General features: G+C 43.7%; 1 protein-coding gene across 1 annotated transcript in view; it reads left to right on the top strand.

Moving 5' to 3' along the window:
• The window catches only part of SLC6A3 (solute carrier family 6 member 3), an 87,996-nt gene that overhangs the window by 38,217 nt on the left and 29,821 nt on the right, over window positions 1-19,958 (top strand). The window contains exons 6-7 of the mRNA XM_073630844.1: window positions 1,398-1,501; window positions 16,823-16,947. Coding sequence (XP_073486945.1) covers window positions 1,398-1,501; window positions 16,823-16,947 — 229 coding nt within the window. The remainder of the gene's footprint in view (window positions 1-1,397; window positions 1,502-16,822; window positions 16,948-19,958) is intronic.

Below are 19,958 nucleotides of genomic sequence, written 5' to 3' on the forward strand. Positions count from 1 at the left end.
CATATCATTGTGACCACTAATGGGTAAAAGGAATAAAATTGATTATTTTGTTACAATGACACCTAAAAGTTGGTGGGATATAATAGGCAGCAAGTGAACATGTTGTGCCTGATATGTTGAAAGCAGAAGAAAATGGGCAAGTGTAAGTATTTAAGTGACTTTGACAAGGACCAAGTTGTAATGGCCAGGGCAACTCCAAATCTGCAGCTGTTGTTTGGCATGTTTTCATTCTGCAGTGATCAGGACTTGCCAAAAGTGGTTCAAGGAAGGAAACCAGTGAACCAGCGATGGGTACATGGGTGGCCAAGGCTCACTAATGCAAGTGGGGAATGAAGGCTGGCCTGTGTACTCTGATCCAGAAGAAGAACTAATGTAGCTTAAATTGCTGAAAAAGTTTATTCCAATAGAAAGGTGTCAGGGGACACAGTGCATCAGTTTGTTGCGTATGGGGCAGGTTGTCCATGTTGACCCGTGTCCACAGCCAAAAGTGCCTACAATTGGCACGTAAGCATCAGAACTGAGTACAGAGCAATGGAAGAAGGTGGCCTAGTCTGATGAATCCTGTTTCTTTTACATCATAGGGGCATGTGCATCACTTACCTAGGGAGGAGATGGCACCAGGATTCAGTATTGGAAGAAGACAAACCGGTAGAAGCAGTCTGATACTTTGAGCAATCTTATGTTGGTAAACCTTGGGTTCTGCCATGTGAATGTCCTTACCTTGAAAAGTCAAGGCATGGACCTACTCAATATTAGGTCAAGGGGGACCCACTCAGCATTAGGTGGGTGGTCATATTGTTATGCCTGATCAGTGTAGATTTCCAAAGGATGTTTCATGTAGGCAGATTAACAAGAATACCATTTTCTTTTTAATGTGTTGGTCTTCATATAACCACATTTGGCAAAGTCTGTGTTACCTTGCACGTAATTCACTTACAATTTATAGAAGAAGTGGAAAAAAAAGTGAACTTTGTCTGTTATAGCCATTTAACACATCCATGATTTTTTAAATAGATATTTGGATTAACAGTGCAATCATTTTTTTAACAAACGCACCTTCACAGGTTCTTGACATAAATTTAATGAAAGAAACAATGCAGCTACTGAGTTCATTTTTTTAATTTGCAATCAATCTGAGCTAATATTTTATTTTCCATAATAAAGAGCAATGGAGGGGCATAATTTCCCTTTTTGCTAGCTCACGACTTGACAACTCAAAGCAATAATCTGAGAAATTGGAATTGGGCTCAGTAATTGGTGAAATTACCTTGTATTCAACACTATCTTTCATCTTTATGCTGAATGAGTTTCCTGCAATTATCTCTAATAACAGCTCTCCCTCTCTCCCTCCTCCTTCCACTATTCTTTGTCTGCCTGCTTCTGGGGACTGTTTAAAGGTTTGGATTGATGCTGCCACTCAGATCTGCTTCTCACTCGGTGTTGGGTTTGGTGTGCTAATTGCTTTCTCCAGTTACAATAAGTTTACAAACAACTGCTATAGGTAAGTCATAAAAGCAATGTTATGATACACTACAGTATAGTAATGCTATCTAATATGTTAAATAAATTAAATACATCATTAAAATAAAGTAAATCAAAATGCTGCCATTATTTTCAGTCTATATATAGCTTTTTAGATTAAAACACAGAATATTATTGAGTTGCCATACTATTACACCTTAAGCCACAACTGTTTTACGTAATGTACATTGTATTTTAAACAACCAATGTGACAATGCATTATTTATTATAATGGTGCACAATGTTCTTTCTGCCCTTTCACTAGTTGACAGGTGGACCTAAAATGAAAACTAGGCTTATCATTATGGTAATATCCAGCCTGATAAAATTAAAATCCAACAAAATACGCTTAAGCTTGACTATTTTGCTATAGTAATGGCATAATCTGCATTCTTCTGGTGCCTGCTCATATGACTATTTCAAAAGCATCTGTCATGAGATCTCTTCTGTTGAATAGACAACTCTTCCTTAATTGACTCACGATGTCTGTTCTGTAAGTCCCCAAATAAAGAGACTGTACTGGGCCCAGATGTATGCACAGTTCCCATCCTTCTAAAAAAATGAATTACTTATAGCCTGCATGCTGAATATCAAAATAACTATGTTTTTTTTTTTACTACAGGTCTGTTTTAAGCCAACCCTTACAACTTTAGAAAATCCCAGTTTTGTAAAAAAAATAAAAAAATAAAAAAATAATCCTGGGTAAACAATATCCATGGCAAAGATTTTTCAGATGGTATGGACAATCTTTACCTGCTCCATTTCTATAGATACTAAGTCAGACCATGAAGTATGTTAACAGAAGTACTTTGAAAGTTTGAGGGAAGTACCTTTGATCAGTACAGTGCAGTGTTGTAATAAGAAACAATGCACCATCATTCCATAAGTGCAATCTTTTATGAGAAAGGAAAGTCCCAGTGCATTAAACCAAAAGATTTTTCCTGGCATGGCACATTTGACTTTTTTAAGTAATTAGTCATTTAACCTCAAGTTTTGAGCTCATATAATGAAATTGAATCTATTGCAGAAGCAGGAAGGTAAGAATATCTTTCTACAGACTAATTACCATACTTCTCAACTTTTGAACTTGACAAAGGGGGACAATTTTTTAAAGGGGAAAAATGTGGTGCAAAAAGTGGGCATTGGCACATGGGTGATGTTTACAGATATTCCTGCAACAGCTTCGATAAAAATCCCACCTAGCACTGGAAGCTTTATCATAATAACGACAGAGACACATCCCACCAAGAAGGTGGTGTTCATTAATAAAATATTTTTTTTAGCTAGCACAGGAGTGCATAATGCACAGAGAATAACTAATAAATTACCCCTTCCTGCCAGTAAAAATCCCCTCAAGATCATATCCTACCCAATACAGCCCTAACTTCCCCTCAGCTCAGACCCCCTTACAGACCCTTTATGTACAGACCCCCCCAGTACAGACCACCCCCACAGCACAGACGCCCCCTCCCAACCCCTTCTCAGTAAAAAAACACCAGTACAGACCACCCCCACAGCACATACCCCCTCCAAGCCCCTAATCAGTACAGACTGCTCCACAGTACAGATCCCCTTACTCCCCACCAGTATAAACCCCCCGCTCTAGTACAGAACCCCTCCATCCACGACAGTACAGACTCCTCCTCCAGTAAAGATTTCCTCCCACCCCACCAGCAGTACAGACACCCTTTAGTACAGATCTCCTCCCTCCCCACCAATACAAACCCCCCTTCAGTATAGAGCCCCTCTCCAGAACTAACCCACTTTCTCCCCACCAGTACCAAATCCCACTCTAATACAGGATCCCTCTAGTACTGACCTCCCTCCTTTCAGTAGAGAGTCCCCCTCCAGTACAGGCTCCTTCCCTCCCCAGCAGTACTGACCTCCCTTCTTTCAGTACAGACCCCTCTTCCAGTACAAATCTCCTCCCAAATCTCCTTCCCCTCTTTAATTAATTCAGCTGGATTCAAGGAGGAGCCCCCCCCCCGGTTTGCCATATGAATGAGCTGTGGGGGGATTTGCATATGAATGAGCTAGTAAAGCTAATTCATAGGCAAATCTCACATCAATTTGCATACAAATGACTCAAGCTGTGTGCACATGGTACAGGGGCAGAGCCTTTGTGGGACTTAGCCCCTGTGAACGAGGGGGAGCAGAGCAGTGCCAAAATTCACAATGGTCCTGCACTATGCACTGTGTGTACTGCCTCTTGTCCATAGCCTCTTGGATCAACTTCCGCACTAGGTGCCAGTCCCAGAAAGGAACACATTCTGCTCCATATAGATCCTGTAGTACAAAAAAAACTTGAGGCAACACTTAGTTCACTCTTTCGTTTATTCCAAATTACTGGCTTTTGTGCAGTTCCCGTCCCTTGGTCACGCCCAACAGAATAAAAAAATTGGTGGCAATTTAAAATTGTGTGCTTTGAGAGCCTTTATAGCTCCAATTATTGTTTGTATCATATAGTTACATGTAGAACCCCTCCTGCATTGGAGGAGAGAGTGGACTCACATCCAGCAGGGAGAAGGCTAGTAATTACCTCAGGGTAGATCCATGGCCACAGTAGAACATTACATGGTGAGGAAGGGCACCAGTCACTTTAGGATTTTGAGGTTTTATTGCTCTGGCTCACAGGAAGAGAGGGTTAGGGTTAGGTCTACAATAGCAACCAGGCTTTCAGACTCCATTAATCCAAAGTAGTGCCAGGATTCTCAGAGAGCAGACACTCCAATCCCCTTCAGCAGACATCCATCAGGCAAAATAAGGGCCAGAACTCTCTGAGAGCCAAGGCCCAGGAAGAGGGAGAGCTCGCCAAGCCACTCCCTGAGCTTTTATAAGCTCCCTCAGCATGCACCACTATAGGAAGACTACTAGTGGGAGCCAGAAGCGACATAAATGCTTAAAAGTAAAAGACTTGCCATGTCCCATAACTATAGCCCTAAGTGTCTGTGACATCTATTGATGACAGTAGGGTACCACAGCAACTCTGAAATGTAAGGGAGAGACCAAATGAGCAGCTAACAATTGTTCAAGGCTAGTTACCACCCAGGAAAGATACTTTTAGACACCCAACAAAGTACAGAGTGGCTTCATACATATCTGTGGGACTGATGTGGAAGAGGAGAATCACAGTAGTAGTTGCCGCTACTACAGTGATTTCTGTGGTTTTCCAGGTCCTGTTTCAGGGGCACTTACTTGGCGTGGCAGAAAGCCATGAATGCCATGCATTTTTCTCAACGAACGCAAAACATTCTCTGATTGGACGAGGTGGTGAGTGGAGATCATAATGACACCAGCCCTCCTCTCCAATCTGAGAACACTTTGCATTCCTTGAGAAAAATGCAGGGAGTTCTTTGAATTGCAGTGTGGGATCTGGAAAGCTGCAGTGATCACTGCAGCAGCAGTAACTACTCCCCTTCCACAGCAGTTCAACAGGTATGAAATATGTATGCATACTGTGTAATATAAACCATATCACAAAAAGGATATTAGAGAACTGAGGAAAGTGCAGAGAAGGGCAACAAAACTGATAAGATGCATGGAGGAGCTCAACTATGGGGAAAAATTAGAGGAACTGAATTTATTCTATCTTGAGAAGAGAAGATTAAGGGGGGATGTGATCACTGCGTATAAATACATAAATGGTCCATATAGTGAACTTGGTGTTGAGTTATTCACTTTAAAAAAACATTTGTTAACCCAAAAAAAACAAAACAGATCCTGTTCCCTTAAAGCATGTTATACAGCACAGTGCTTGTGCTGTGTCATTTGGCCCCCTGTAACACCTAAAAAACCTGGCTGATCCTGCCTGGCTATGCCCTCCCCTTGTACGCTGAGCACGATATATCAGAGCTGCTGAGCCCTGACACCGTAGTCAAAGTACGTGCCTTTGTCATCCACAGCTCTGCTCTCCTGTGTCTGTGTCTCCTCTGCCCTCCTCCCCCCTGATCTCCCTGCCTGTCTGCTCGTACCAGTGCCCCCTCCTCCCCTGCTCCTGCTGCTCTCCTATCTGCTACTAAATCCCCCCATCCTCTCTGTACCATAATCATATTATTATGCCTCCTTGCCCTCTGTGATGACCTTAAAGTGGTTGTTAACCCACTTCTACTGAATGCTCCCATCCTCTCTGTACCATAATAATAATAAGTGTCCCTGTGCCTCCGTTATGTAAAACAATCTGCCGGATTGTACCTATATGAGTGCGGCTCCCAGCACTCAGCTGACTGTTGGCTCTCTCTCCTCTTTTCTCTTCCTCCCTGGCTGATGTCAGCGGGAGGGCTCAGCCCCGCCCACTGGAGAAGAGAGCTGACAGTCAGTTGAGCGTCTGAACCCGCGCTCATATAGGTACAATCGGGCAGATTTTTTACATAACACAGGGACACTTATTATTATGGTACAGAGAGGATGGGAGGATTTAATTGAAGTGGGTTAGCAACCACTTTAAGGTCAATACAGAGGACAAGGAAGCACTCTTTATATCTAGAGCAAAAGAGAGTTAATTTCCAAATACGGAAAGGTTTCTTCACAGTAAGAGCTGTGAAAATGTGGAATAGCCTCCCCCAAGAGCTGGTTCTGTTCAGCTCAGTAGATTGCTTTAAGAAAGACCTGGATTCTTTCTTAAATGTACATAATATAATTGAATACTAACATTTATAGGTGAAGTTGATCCAGGAAATATCCGATTGCCTCTCAGGGGATTAGGATGGGATTTTTTTCCCCAGCAGGAGCAAATTGGATCATGCTTTGCTGTTTTTTTTTTTTTTGCCTTTCTCTGGTTTAACTGTGGGTATAGGATTGTGTATATGGGATTGTATTTTTTTCCCTTTTATTGGCTGAACTGGATGGACTTGTGTCTTTTTTCAACCAGACTAACTATGTAACTATATACAGTATATCTGGAGCAGTTTTAATTTATAGTTAAAAAGTAACTTCACTTTTGTTGAGAAAAAAGCATTTCCCTCTGAGTGATCTATGTGCATTGCTACAAGGATTTTTAACAAACTTTGTTGCAGATTCCTACCTTTTGTTATTTTGAAGAAATAGCTTTTTGTTTGTCTGTGTCCATGAGTGAATCTGTATGGGAGTTGTTTTATAATGATCAATCAGCCGTCATCTGGGGCTGTGTAGCTGAAACATGTCGGGTGAATCCCTCACGATTACCGCTATTGGACTATTTTGAGCTGTTTTGATCTCCGAAATATGTGAGTGCAAAGTTTATTCTTTTATTTAATAAATCAATGTTTTAAACGTTATCACGCTATGTGAGCTTTACTTCTCGCATGATATATGAAACTTTCGCTTGGCCCTATTGGATCGTTGGTGGACGTGGAAAACTTTGCTGATACCCCTCTTTCTATCGCGAGTTGAAGATTGGTGACGAGTTACCCTGTCCAGACCGGTTGGTCAACAAGCCTTTTTGACTTGTAAGACGTAGGTCTTTTCAAGTCACTAAGTTCCGGTAAGCCTCCTGATGTTTCGGTGATGGTACCGCCACCCATCTAGATCCTTTGTCCACCTGTGGTTCCTTCGTTATCCATCAACTTGTTGGATGTGACAAATTTCATTTTCGTGTGAAGTTGGAAGTAATTTTCCACCATTTCCAAATGCACAACCCCCATAGACTTTCGGTGGTGGTTTCCTTTTTTCACAAGTTTATTATTTATTCCTACTTTGGACTTTTATATATGAATTTGAGTGGCTGATCTGCCATACTCTCACAGTTTCTCAGATTTATTGTATTTACTTCATTTTTATATTTTGGCCACTATTATTTATATTGTATTTCAATTGATGTGTTGAATCATATAGTGTCACTTTGTTCCACTATTTATACCTTTGTCTATTAGGGTTGTTTAGGTTTTATTTACTGTCTCTAGGCACGTAAAACTTTTTGCTCAATGTATATAGCGCTACACTTTTTTATTTTTAGTATAATATCTTCTATTCTATTTATGTCCTCTACTTTCCGTAGCCACAGCGATACGGTTGGTGGGGAATTTTGTTTCCATAACAGGGGGATACAGGATTTGGCTGCATTTGTTAGATGACGTAATATGGATTTTTTATAAGTTTTGAGCGGTATGGAAGAGACATGAAGCAAGAAAAATGCCGGGTCATTCGGGATCTGGAAATCTGTGAATTTTTGAGAAATAGAGCGGAATGTAATCCAAAAATTCGTCAGTCTAGGACAGGACCAAAACACGTGTAGTATCGTTCCCTCCTCCTCCTGACATCGCCAGCAATATTTAGATGTATCAGGAAATTTAGTATGTAGACGACTAGGTGTTAAATACCACCTCGTCAGGATCTTATAATTCATCTCTTGTAATTTAGTGCATATGGAGGATTTAAGGGAGAGAGCTATCATGTTTTGTTTCTGGACTGCTGTGAAAGTACACTGAAGGTCTGATTCCCACTTTACAATGCCTGGCAGATTCGGTGGTTGTGGAGGTGTATTTAATAGAGTATACATCTTGGATAAGACCTGTGGCAGTGGTTCTGTGTCCGAACATAGTTCCTCAAATGTAGTCAGGGGTCTATTGTATGCCTGAGGGTTTGGGATCGTCTGAAGGAAATGGTGGATTTGTGCTGCACTCCAAAATGTAAGTTTGAATGGGCCAGTCGGGTCCATTAGTTCTGCGATGGAGGGCCATTTGTCTTGCTTCACAAATTGTGAGGCTCTAACACAACCAGAGCTCTTTAGAGTCTGAAACTGCCCGGATGAAATTCCAGGGGGAAACTTGGGGTGTCCTAGGATTGGGGTCAGAGGGGATTCTTTAGTCGTCAATAAGGTCTGTAACGTAGCTTGAAGGCATTGCTTTATAGTGTTTCCTATGAAAGGATGGGATTTTAACTCTAACGGAAGGGAAGCATGACACCACAGTGCCGTCTGTAAAGGTATTTTTGTTTTGTGCTGCTCTATTTGTGTCCATAATTTAGATTCCGTGTGTCGGTGCCAATCTACAACTCTACCTAAATGAACTGCTTGGTAGTACTTCCGGATGTCTGGGAGCGCTACACCTCCATATTGTTTTGATAAGCATAACTGTGATCTTGGGATTCAGGGTTTTTTATTCGCCCATACAAAACGAGTGAAGAGAGATTGTACTTGCTTGAAGTATGAAGTGGGTATCTTAATTGGCAGAGCTTGGAAGAGATATAAGAATTTTGGCAATATGCTCATTTTTATTAAGTTGCACCGCCCAAACCAGGAGTGTAGTCCCGTATTCCACTCATCTAATAGGGTTCTAGTCCTAATTAATAAAGGGGGAAAATTACTGTCATACAGTCGGGCTGGGTCTGGCGGTATTTTCGTGCCTAAGTACGTTAAGGTGGAATCAGTCCACCTGAAACGAAAGCTAGATTTCAAGTGTAGGAGGCTGTTGGGTGTTAACGATATCCCCATCGCTTCCGACTTGGAGAAATTAATTTTTAAATTCAACAGTTCCCCGTATCTTTCAAATTCTTTAAGGAGATTGGGTAGGGATATCACTGGGTTTGTCAATGAAAAAAGTAGGTCATCTGCATATGTTGATATTTTGTGTTGCATGGGGCAGACAGAAATTCCTTGTATATCAGGGTTTAACCTAATTGTGGAGAGAAAGGGTTCAAGAGAAAGGGCGAACAACAGAGGCGATAAGGGACACCCCTGTCTCGTCCCATTTGTTATAGGGAAGGGATCTGATAAGACTTCATTCGCCTTCACCTGTGCTGTGGGAGTGGAGTATATGCTGGCTATTCGGTTGAGCATCACCCCCCCTAGGCCTATGTGTCTGAGTACCGCAACCATAAATGGCCAGCTCACTTGGTTGAATGCCTTTTCGGTGTCCGTATTGAGGAAGACACAAGGAATTTTCCCAGATCTAGTGATTTGTAATAGATTTAGCACCTTCGTGGTGCTATCTCTGGCCTCCCTAGACGGAATGAACCCAACCTGGTCAACGAAATAAGTTGCTGGAGGTGCTGCGCCAACCGAACAGCCAGGATTTTAGTAAATAATTTAAGATCAAGATTTAACAGCGAGATGGGTCAGTAGCTACTACACGCTGTTGGGTCTTTCCCCTCCTTGTGAATTACTGAAATATGAGCCCCCAGTGTTTCTCTAGCAAAGGTTTTACCAGTCCCTATCATGTTAAACAACGTGACCATGCGGGGTCCCAGAACTGGTAAGAGAGTTTTGTAATATTGTAATATATACCCGTCCGGACCAGGGGCTTTACCTGTTTTCATTGACCCTATAGCTTTCTGAATTTCCATTAAAGTTATGGGGGATTCCAAATCTTCTCTAATTTTCTGAGGAAGGGATGGCATTTGGGATGACATTATATAGTTCTCCAACTCGGCAGCAGAGGAACTCCCTTGTGGTAAATTGTATAAGTTAGAATAAAATTGTTTAAATACCTCAGTTATTTGTATAGGTAAGATCAATTTTTTGCCTCCTAGTGTAGAGATGTGTGGTATATAGGACATCGATTTGTGATTCCTAACCATTCTGGCTAACATTCTCCCACATTTATCCCCAAATTCATATGTCTGTTTGCGGCAGAACTGTAGGGCTGCTTTCGCTCTATATTGCAAAAGGTCAGTGATCTGTCGTCTGAGAGTGGACAGGTCCAACTCTGATGACTGTGAGGGGGCATGTTTGTGTCTGGCCTCTGAGTTGGCAAGTTCCTGTAGAAGTTGTAATAACTGTTTATTTCTTTCTTTTTTTATGCGGGTACCATGGGCTATAAGAATCCCTCTAAGGACTACTTTGTGAGCCTCCCATAGTATCCCTGGGTCACAATCTGGTTGGTCGTTCTCTTGGAAATATAGATTTAGAGCTCTAGTCACATCTGTCAATATTTCAGGGTTCTGTAGAAGGCTTTCAGTAAGCCGCCAGAATCGATGTCTGGGAGAGAGAGTGTCCGATAAGCGGTAATTTAGGAATATGGGTGCATGGTCTGACCACGTCCTGTTACCAATTGAAGCCTGTTCCACTGCGTGTAGTTGCGTATGGGGGATTAGGAAATAATCAATTCTGGTGTATACCTGGTGCCTGTGTGAGTAGAATGTGAAGTCTTTTTCTCCCGAATGCTGTAAGCGCCAGACATCTATTAGCTGTCATTTATGCAGGGTTTTAGCTATTTGTTTGAGTTAGGATGGAGGGATCGATGTTTTACCCGTTGAAGTATCTACCGAGGGGATTAGTGGGGTATTGAAGTCCCCTCCTATGATCAGTTGTCCTTCTTTAAAGTCATTTAACTTCTCTAGGGTCGCTCGCACGAACATGGCTTGTTGTTCATTAGGGGCGTAGATGGTTGCTAACGTCACTTTAACATTGCCAATCAGGCCTTTGAGGAAAAGGTATCTCCCTGTCAAATCTATCTCAGAACTCTGATACTGCCAGGGAATCTTGCTAGAAATTAAAATGGACACTCCTTTGGACTTAGACTCTGGGTTCATAGAGTGATAGGTTATTGGAAAGTGTCTGTTTTGTAAGTATGGTAATCTATTAGTTTTAAAGTGTGTCTCTTGGATAAAAGCTATGTCTGTGTGGCTCCGCTTTAAGTCATCTAACAACATACGTCTCTTCTCAGGTATATTAAGTCCTTTGCATTCAGAGACATCACCTTAAGTTTGCTGGCCCTTATGATGTTATGGAACAGTGAGGGGAGAGGGGAAGGGGGAGGGTTGAGTCGAATCAAGGAGGGAAGAAGAAGGGGAAGAGGGGGAGAGAAAAGAGCAGAAACAGAAGCAGAAAAAATAGGTAGAAATTAAGCGAAGTAGTATAAGGTGCAGACAAGGCCTAGTGTCTTGCCTGTGACTTTCCCCCTACAATTTCGGGGATTGTTTTCTAGCATACGATCCCCAGGAAGTACCTGTCGGTCTCCCAGGGGTATATGCTGACCTATTCGGGAGAGAGGTAGGACACGGCTCAAAGAGCTTCCCATTAGGCCCCTCACCCCGGCACATCTAAAGTATATAACTATAAGAAATTAACTATGCATCCTTATAAACTGATTAACAGATCAACTCAAAATATCATAACGAGCTTGACAGCCTTATAATCTCCTGTTGTTAGCGTTCCAACTAGGAGAGCAAGCATCTCGATCGGAGTATAATCCTGCATCGAGAGAACCATCCCTCTCCCACCTGCAACAGTCCAACATGGCCCCTGTGCTAAAGATAGGGATAGATAACTTTATACGTCATTCAAATCAATCTTATATCTTAGCATTAATATCCATCCTGGCAAAATAAGGTGGCTTACGTCTCAAGGTTTACTGTCATAACTGCGGGACGGCTGCCTCATATCTCCACTAAACAGGAGGCGACGTGGCCATCCCTAAAGCCACCAAGAACCAGGCTCTGCAGTTCCTGACTTTACTCTAAGCACTTAGAAAAAGGTATCTGTGATCGGTGTCTGTCAAAAATGTGTTTGTTACAGCCACCATCTTCCTAGTCCGGACACCGAAACGTGCTGTCAGTTTTTCAGGAAAAACTCCTGAGACGTTACAGGACAATTCCTACCGGCTCAAGTATATTGGGCTAGGTTCATTGTCTTGGAAGTTTCGTAGCTAAGGGCAACGTTCCCAGACTGTATGGCTTCTGTACAATGTCAACAATTCTCCTTAAAGATGCATCAAGCCATATTATCTAAAGGTTACTGATATATATCACCTGCCGAGATATATGGATAGTTCAGTTCCGACAGAGCATGTCTAGAACATAACACGCAACACAGTCAGCTGTGGTCTGATAAATCATGTCTAGATCTGGGCACAGGGACTGGATCAGTGTAAAGTCGCCCTGCTCAAATCATTGATTGGCCAGAAACTTATTCATAAGCAATAAAAAAGAAAAAATATAAATCCAGCTCAAACAGTGGAAATATAAAAAAAAACAGAACTTCTTTCTGTAGCAATATTGGGTTCACGACTCACGTACGTCTTCTTGAGAAGTTGCTCTGGGACGTCGGCGATTCCGCTGCTGTCTCGGCGGTAGATTGTTGCTCATTCTCGACATAGATGGACGACCTGGTGTGCGCGGGAGAGGACCCAGCCAATTGGGGACCTCTATAGGATCTGTATCAAGGAAGGAATAGTGCCGGCAGGGCATCAGGTTTACGTAGGGTGAAGCTTCTATGGTCCTTCCTGAATGTAGCAGAGAGGGGGTACCCCCAGCGGTATGTAGCGCCTTTCCTCTTCGCCAAATCTAACAGCGGTTTTAGGATCGCACGTGTCTGCAGAGTTGCACGGGAGAGGTCTGGAAGAATTTTTATCGTGGCGCCATCTAGTTCCGGGTCATCTGATTCCCAGGCCCTATGTAGAATTTGTTCTTTGTGCACATAGTGATGTACTCTACACACCACATCCCTTGGTCTCAGGGGATCGGTCGGTTTAGGGCCCAGTGCACGGTGTATCCTATCAAGTTCAATGCGATCTGGTAAATCAATACCTGGTAGGCTGCGGAAGATTGCAACTGCCGTATCTGCCAGGTCTTCAGGTCCCTAGCCTCTGGGAGTCCCCGAAGGCGCAGATTATTCCTGCGACTCCGGTCTTCTATTTCTTCCAATTGCAGCCATTGATCTTGTATTGCTTGTGAGTCCTGGTTCTCTTCTAACAACGACATCCGACGCTCTAGTGCAGCAAGGGAGCTCTCCCCTGACTCCAGTCTGGTAGTTAGTGTACTGATGTCTGCCCTCACTGCCTTCATTTCTGTGCGGTGTGTGGCCTCCACCGTCGCTATCAGGGCCACAATGTCCGCCTTAGTGGGTAGCGCCTGTAATATAGAGCGGAGCTCCGCGTCCACCCCTGTCGCCTGATAAGGGGGTTGTGATCGCTCATCAAAGCTGGAGCAGAGGTCTGAGGGGAAGCCCGCATAGGTATCTGCTAGTGGCGTGTCCCTGTGTGGCGATGGGGAGCCGCTCGCCGTCTGTCTCAGTGATTGCTCACCACGAGGCGTCACCGACATCTTGAGCTCTGGGGAGCCAAGAAGGGAGAGCTGGAATCTTCGTCTAAGATCGCTTGATGAGGGCGGCTGGGGAGTGGATTTCGGCGGTTTGTTGTTCTTCTTCACGGATTTCCTTCTGAAGGAGTGCATAGTTTGCGGATCGGGCTGAAATAGCCGGGGTAAAGGAGAGACGGCCGGGAGCTCAGTATCTGCACGTCTCTATTCAGCCATGTCCAGGCCGTGCCCCCCCTTGAGTTTTTTAAAGAGGGATTTGGGAATCCATTGTGGGGAATGCCTAAAGAGGTATGTGAGTTTGGGAATGATTTTCATTTTTAGGAGGTTGACTCTACCCCATAAGGACAGTGGCAAATTTCCCCACGACTTGAGTTTAGTCTTTATGTCAAGCATAACTGGGTCTAGATTGAGAGGGATGAAATCTGTAGCTCGGGAGGAGATAATGACACCTAGGTATTTGAAAGTGTACACTCACTGAAGGGGGATACCCAGGGGTGAATTCGTCCTAGCAGCCTGATCAATAGGGAACAATAAAGATTTGGACCAATTTACTTTAAGGCCCGTGACCTTAGCAAAGGTATTCAGAACTGTTAGTACACCCTGTAGTGATGTGCCTGCATCCCCGAGAAAAAGTAGCATGTCATCGCGGTACAAGGCTACCCTCTCCTCGAGCAGACCGATGCGCAAACCCTTGATGTGCGGGGTAGTGCACAGTGCCTCCGCCACTGGTTCTATGGCAAGGGCAAACAATACCTGGGAGAGAGGGCAGCCCTTCCTGGTTCCTCTGAAGAGCCTGAAGGGATCAGACAGGCGACCAACAGGAAGTAGGGCATTTGTAGATCACCTGGAGCCACTTAAAGAAAAGCAAGGGGAACCCCATTCTACGTAAGATATGTTCTCTTTAAGGAGATATCAGGAATCTATCAGATCCCTAATGTAATCTCTGCACTTCCTTAAAGCTAACTGAGCACAGATTCTGCTCAATTTGCTTCTTCCTCAGCTATGGAGGGGAATGAGAGCGCTGAAACTGGAGACGATCTGAGCTGATTGTCTCCGGTGTCATTAGTCAGAGGGATGATCCGCAAATGCAAGTTCACTGATGTCCTGCTGCTTTTCATGCTGACACCCACCATGATGATCCTGGGCACCCAGGAGGGACAAGTGACCTTGGAATACATGGCAGGAGGTAAGGTAAAGAGGGTGGGGGACAGCGATTATTCTGCAGGCTGTAGAAATTATTGAGTGACTTTACAGTCACCCAAATCACTTCTACTAAAAATCCAACAACCTGAGGAGAAAATGTAAATTACCAGCTGCTGTAGCTGCTGTAGTTGCAGTGGACTACAGGTCAGCGCTGCTGCTGCAACATATTACATCAGTGGCATAGAAAGGATTGAAGGTTTCAGAAATGCTGCTCAAAGCCAACCTATCAATTAATATGATTTTAGTGAGACATACTGTATTTAAAATGACACAGCCTCTTTAGACAATATTTCTTTTTTCCCCCAGATCTCGTCTGTGCATTAGTAGAGTGGACTAAAATTATGTTTTGTTTTCTGGATAAAAACTTGCTATCTACAAGCATAGCTAAGGTCTTGCCAGCCATAAGTGGGCTTGGGGAATATCTGCTGCAAACCTCTGTAGAGTCGCATTCTGACAGCTCTTAGTACTTATTATGCTGGTAGTGCTTCCTGCTGCATGTAGGGATGTGTTCCTTCAGGCCCGCCTTAATCTGACACTATTTTGGTGTAAAGTAGGAATTTCTACAGTAATGTGTGCTTGGGGGCTTCCTATGTCATCTGACAAACTCTGTCAGGTGATTCAGAGGACTGAGTCAGATTTGCTTGCCTTGATGTTTGTTGACAACCCAATCCATGATGAGCTTTGTTATTGGTGAATTTGACCTAGTTTTTATAAAAACATGCTTCTGGGAGGGCTTTGCTTATAGGTTTTTACCTGGGTCTGAGGTGCTGGGCTGGATCCCAGGCCTGAGGTACCTTAACCTCTGGACCTACCATATCATACTGGATGCTTAAATATGGATCTTATCCACACGAATCTGACTTCTACCAAGAATTTCACTGAAACCACTGGAGCAAAACATGAATCTCCACTGGTCTACTACTTTACCCAAGTTGATCCAATAGCTAAAGGAATGTTACGGGGGACAATGGAGTAATACCTGAGCCTTCACTGTTCTTCTGTTTCTGTCACTACCTGGTGCAGCGAAAACATAGGAACCTCTGTTGCAATGGATGCTTCTTCTGTCTGCCATATGCAGGAGAACTCTGAGCTCCATGCAGGTCCTGGCAGCTTGAGAAGATGTGCTACTGTTGGATATTTCACCCATCCCTATCCTCTTTATGTTTTAAACAAACCTTTAAAATGAGCGCAAGAGATACAATCTGTGAGAGATACAGTGTGTAACTAATGTGAGTACTATGCCCACGGTAATTCTCATTTGGGGCTCCTACTTGCACTACACAAGGAGGCACTGCCAGAAAGAGACTGTACTATGGTCCCATGCTCCCACCTTGCAAGGGCTCAGCCTTCAGTTATCACATAGATGCATGTTATCTTAGTAACCTGAAGAGAGAAACATCTAAGGAATTCCAGAATAGGGTTACAAATATTGGCAGCAGAAATGAAATATACATAGAGTGGTGGCAGGCATTAGTAGACATGACATAGACATTGCTTACTTAAAGTAAAACTAAAGGCAAAACTCTTTTTTTTGGTTTTGGAAAGAGTGCAGATGGACTAGAGCACCTGTCAGTTTTTATTGCTGTCTGTGCCCCCATTAGGGAGATTCACCCTCTCTATATGTCCTGATTACCATTATCATTAAAATTGAAAGTAAAAGAAAATCCCAAATTTTGGGTTGTCCCCAGAAAAGTAATAGAGGGGAAATCTTCCAATGGGGACACCTATGTTCCCCAAGGGATTCCCTTAATTTGCAGGGATATCCTGTCACTTCCTGTTTTGGCTATGGGACAGGAACTGAAGGGAAATCTTCCTAACGGGACTCAAATGGCATAACATAATCTGACAGGGGTTATAACCCTCCCTTACTCTATCCAACATAAAAATGTTTTGCCTCTAGCTTCTTTAACATATTAAATGTAGTTATCAATAGTATAGTTGCTACCCAACCATAATTGTGGAGGGATGGTTAGTGTGGGGGAGCAAGGGAATATGGCACAGAAAATTCTATTCTGTACCAGCCCCAGTTTTTGCAAAAATTACACTAGATTCACTCAGAGTAATCATTTTAATTTCAGGATTTGACTGTCTCTTGTGGTTTCCAAATGTGTTTATTAGGCTACCCTACTCTTTTGTTTTGTTTTCACAGAGATGCCATTATTACAACCTCAGTCAATTCCCTGACAAGCTTTTTTTCTGGATTTGTCATCTTCTCCTTCCTTGGATACATGTCTCAAAAGCATAATGTACCTATTGGCGATGTTGCCAAGGATGGTAAGTATACTGATTGATACACTGTTCAAAAAAATTAAAGGAACACTTTGAAAACACATCAGATCTCAAAGGGGAAAAATATCCGCTGGATATCTATACTGATATGGACTGGGTAATGTGTTGGGAATGAAAGGATGCCACATCGTTTGATGGAAATGAAAATGATCAACCTACAGAGGGCTGAATTCAAAGACACCTCGAAAATCAAAGTGAAAAAATGATGCAGCAGACTAGTCCATTTTGCTGACATTTCATTGCAACAACTCAAAATGGTACTCAGTAGTTTGTATGGCCCCCACGTGCTTGCATGCATGCTCCTAATGAGATGACGGATGGTGTCCTGGGGTATTTCCTCCCGATCTGGACCAGGGCATCACTGAGCTCCTGAACAGAGTGAGGTACAACCTGGCAGCGTTGGATGGACCAAAACATAATGTCCCAGAGGTGTTCTATTGGATTTAGGTCAGGCAAGCATGGGGGCCATTCAGTGGTATCAATTCCTTCATCCTCCAGGAACTGGCTGCATACTATCGTCACATGAGGCCGGCCATTGTCGTGCACCAGGAGGAACTCAGGACCCAATGCACCAGCGTAGGGTCTGACAATGGGTCCAATGATTTCATCCAGTCAGGGTGCCATTGTCTAGCCTGTAGAGGTCTGTGCATCCCTCCATGGAAATGCCTCCCCAGACCATCACTGACCCACCACTAAATTGGTCATGCTGAACGATGTTACAGGCTGTATAATGTTCTCCACGACTTCTCCAGACCCTTTCACATCTGTCACATGTGATCAGGGTGAACCTGCCCTCATCTGTGAAAAGCACAGAGCGCCAATTCTCGTGTTCAATGGCAAATGCCAATCGAGCTCCATAGTGCTGGACAGAAGTGAGCACAGGGCTCACTAGAGGACATCGGGCCCTCAGGCTACCCTCATGAAGTCTGTTTATGATTGTTTGGTCAGAGACATCACGTGACACCAGTGGCCTGCTGGAGGTCATTTTGTAGGGCTCTGGCAGTGCACATCCTGTTCCTCCTTGCACAAAGAAGCAGATAGAGGTCCTGCTGATGGTTTAATGACCTTCTATGGCCCTGACAGCTCTCCTAGAGTAACTGCCTGTCTCCTGGAATCTCCTCAATGCTTTTGAGACCTTCTGGCAATGGCACATATTAATGTGCCATCCTGGAGGTGTTGGACTGCCTGTGCAGGTATTGCCTCATGCTACCAGTAGTGACACTGACCCTAGCCAAATGAAAAACTCGTGAAAAACAGTCAGAAAAGATGTTTAGGGAAAAAAAATGTCAGTGGCCTCCACCTGTAAAACCGTTCCTCTTTTGGAGGTCGTCTCATTGTTGCCCATCTAGTGCACCTGTTGTTAATTTCACTAGCACCAAAGCAGCTGAAACTGATTAAAACCCCCCCCTGCTACTTAAAGTGTTTGTTAACCCCCCAAAAAAAATGATTTTGTGGTCCCTTAAAGCAGATTATACAACACAGTGCTTGTACTGTGTAATCTGCCCCCTCTAAACTGTAAAAAAAAAACCTGCCTGAACCCTCTACTTCCTGTATGCCCCCTCTATAAAGACCACGAAAATCAGGGCTACTGAGCCCTGACCACCAAGGTCTGAGTGCATGCCTTGGTCATAGGCTGTTGTCCTCTCTGCTCTCCTCTCTCCCCCTCACCCCCTCCTCCTTGCCTGTCAGCTTCTATCTGTGTGTCTCCGTCTCCACCCCCCCCGGTCAGACCGGTCACGTGACTCTCGGATGGTTTCCAGGCCTACTGCAGGAGAGGCTGAGCAGCCACGTGATCTCCCCGGCTGACGTCAGAGGGAGATCACAGCCCCTCCTGCAGAAGCCATCCATCAGATGTATACAGCTGCCGTGAGTCATGTGACCAGCCTGAAAATCATTGTAAATGGGTATTTACAGTGCTCATTTTTATAAAAGACTAATGTAGTGTGCTCTGTCAGGCTCTAATATAGGGTCTGGCAGTGTTTCTCTTATATGGCTTAACAAACACTTTAACTGACCAGATCAATATCCCAGGAGTTTAATTGACTTCATGCTGTACTCTGATTAAAAAGTGTTTCTCAAATTTTTTTGAGCAGTGTATATAGGTTTATGACCCTTAACCTCTTGTATACTGTGGGTGACCTGAAAAACTTCAGCAATGGCACATATTAATGTGCCATCCTGGAGGTGTTGGACTGCCTGTGCAGGTATTGCCTCATGCTACCAGTAGTGACACTGACCCTAGCCAAATGAAAAACTCGTGAAAAACAGTCAGAAAAGATGTTTAGGGAAAAAAAATGTCAGTGGCCTCCACCTGTAAAACCGTTCCTCTTTTGGAGGTCGTCTCATTGTTGCCCATCTCGTGCACCTGTTGTTAATTTCACTAACACCAAAGCAGCTGAAACTGATTAACAACCCCCCTGCTACTTAAAGTGTTTGTTAACCCCCCCAAAAAAAATGATTTTGTGGTCCCTTAAAGCAGATTATACAACACAGTGCTTGTACTGTGTAATCTGCCCCCTCTAAACTGTAAAAAAAAACCCTGCCTGAACCCTCTACTTCCTGTATGCCCCCTCTATAAAGACCACGAAAATCAGGGCTACTGAGCCCTGACCACCAAGGTCTGAGTGCATGCCTTGGTCATAGGCTGTTGTCCAGGGCCGATCCTAGGGTCACAGACGTCTGAGTGCAGAAATATTTCTGGCGCCCCCGCGTGGGTGTGGTCATCTTACCAACTCCTCCCCTCTACAAATGTTACTATGGCAACGACTCAAACACAGAGATGCTCCCCTAAGAAGTCTTCATTACCCTAGGATCTTCCCATGATCTTTTAACAATAAAGAAAATACAGGAAGAGTGTACACTAATGAGACCTGGAGGGGAGTCTCTCTGATGCACACAGAGGGCTGTCTGTTAGAGAGTCTGTTAGAAAGAACCCCCAGACATAATACAGGAGATGGTCAGAGACTGTAGACATGATACAAGAGACGGTCAGAGAC

The sequence above is a fragment of the Aquarana catesbeiana genome, linkage group LG05, assembly GCF_042186555.1.
Source record: "Aquarana catesbeiana isolate 2022-GZ linkage group LG05, ASM4218655v1, whole genome shotgun sequence".
NCBI classification, from domain to species: Eukaryota; Metazoa; Chordata; class Amphibia; order Anura; family Ranidae; genus Aquarana; species Aquarana catesbeiana.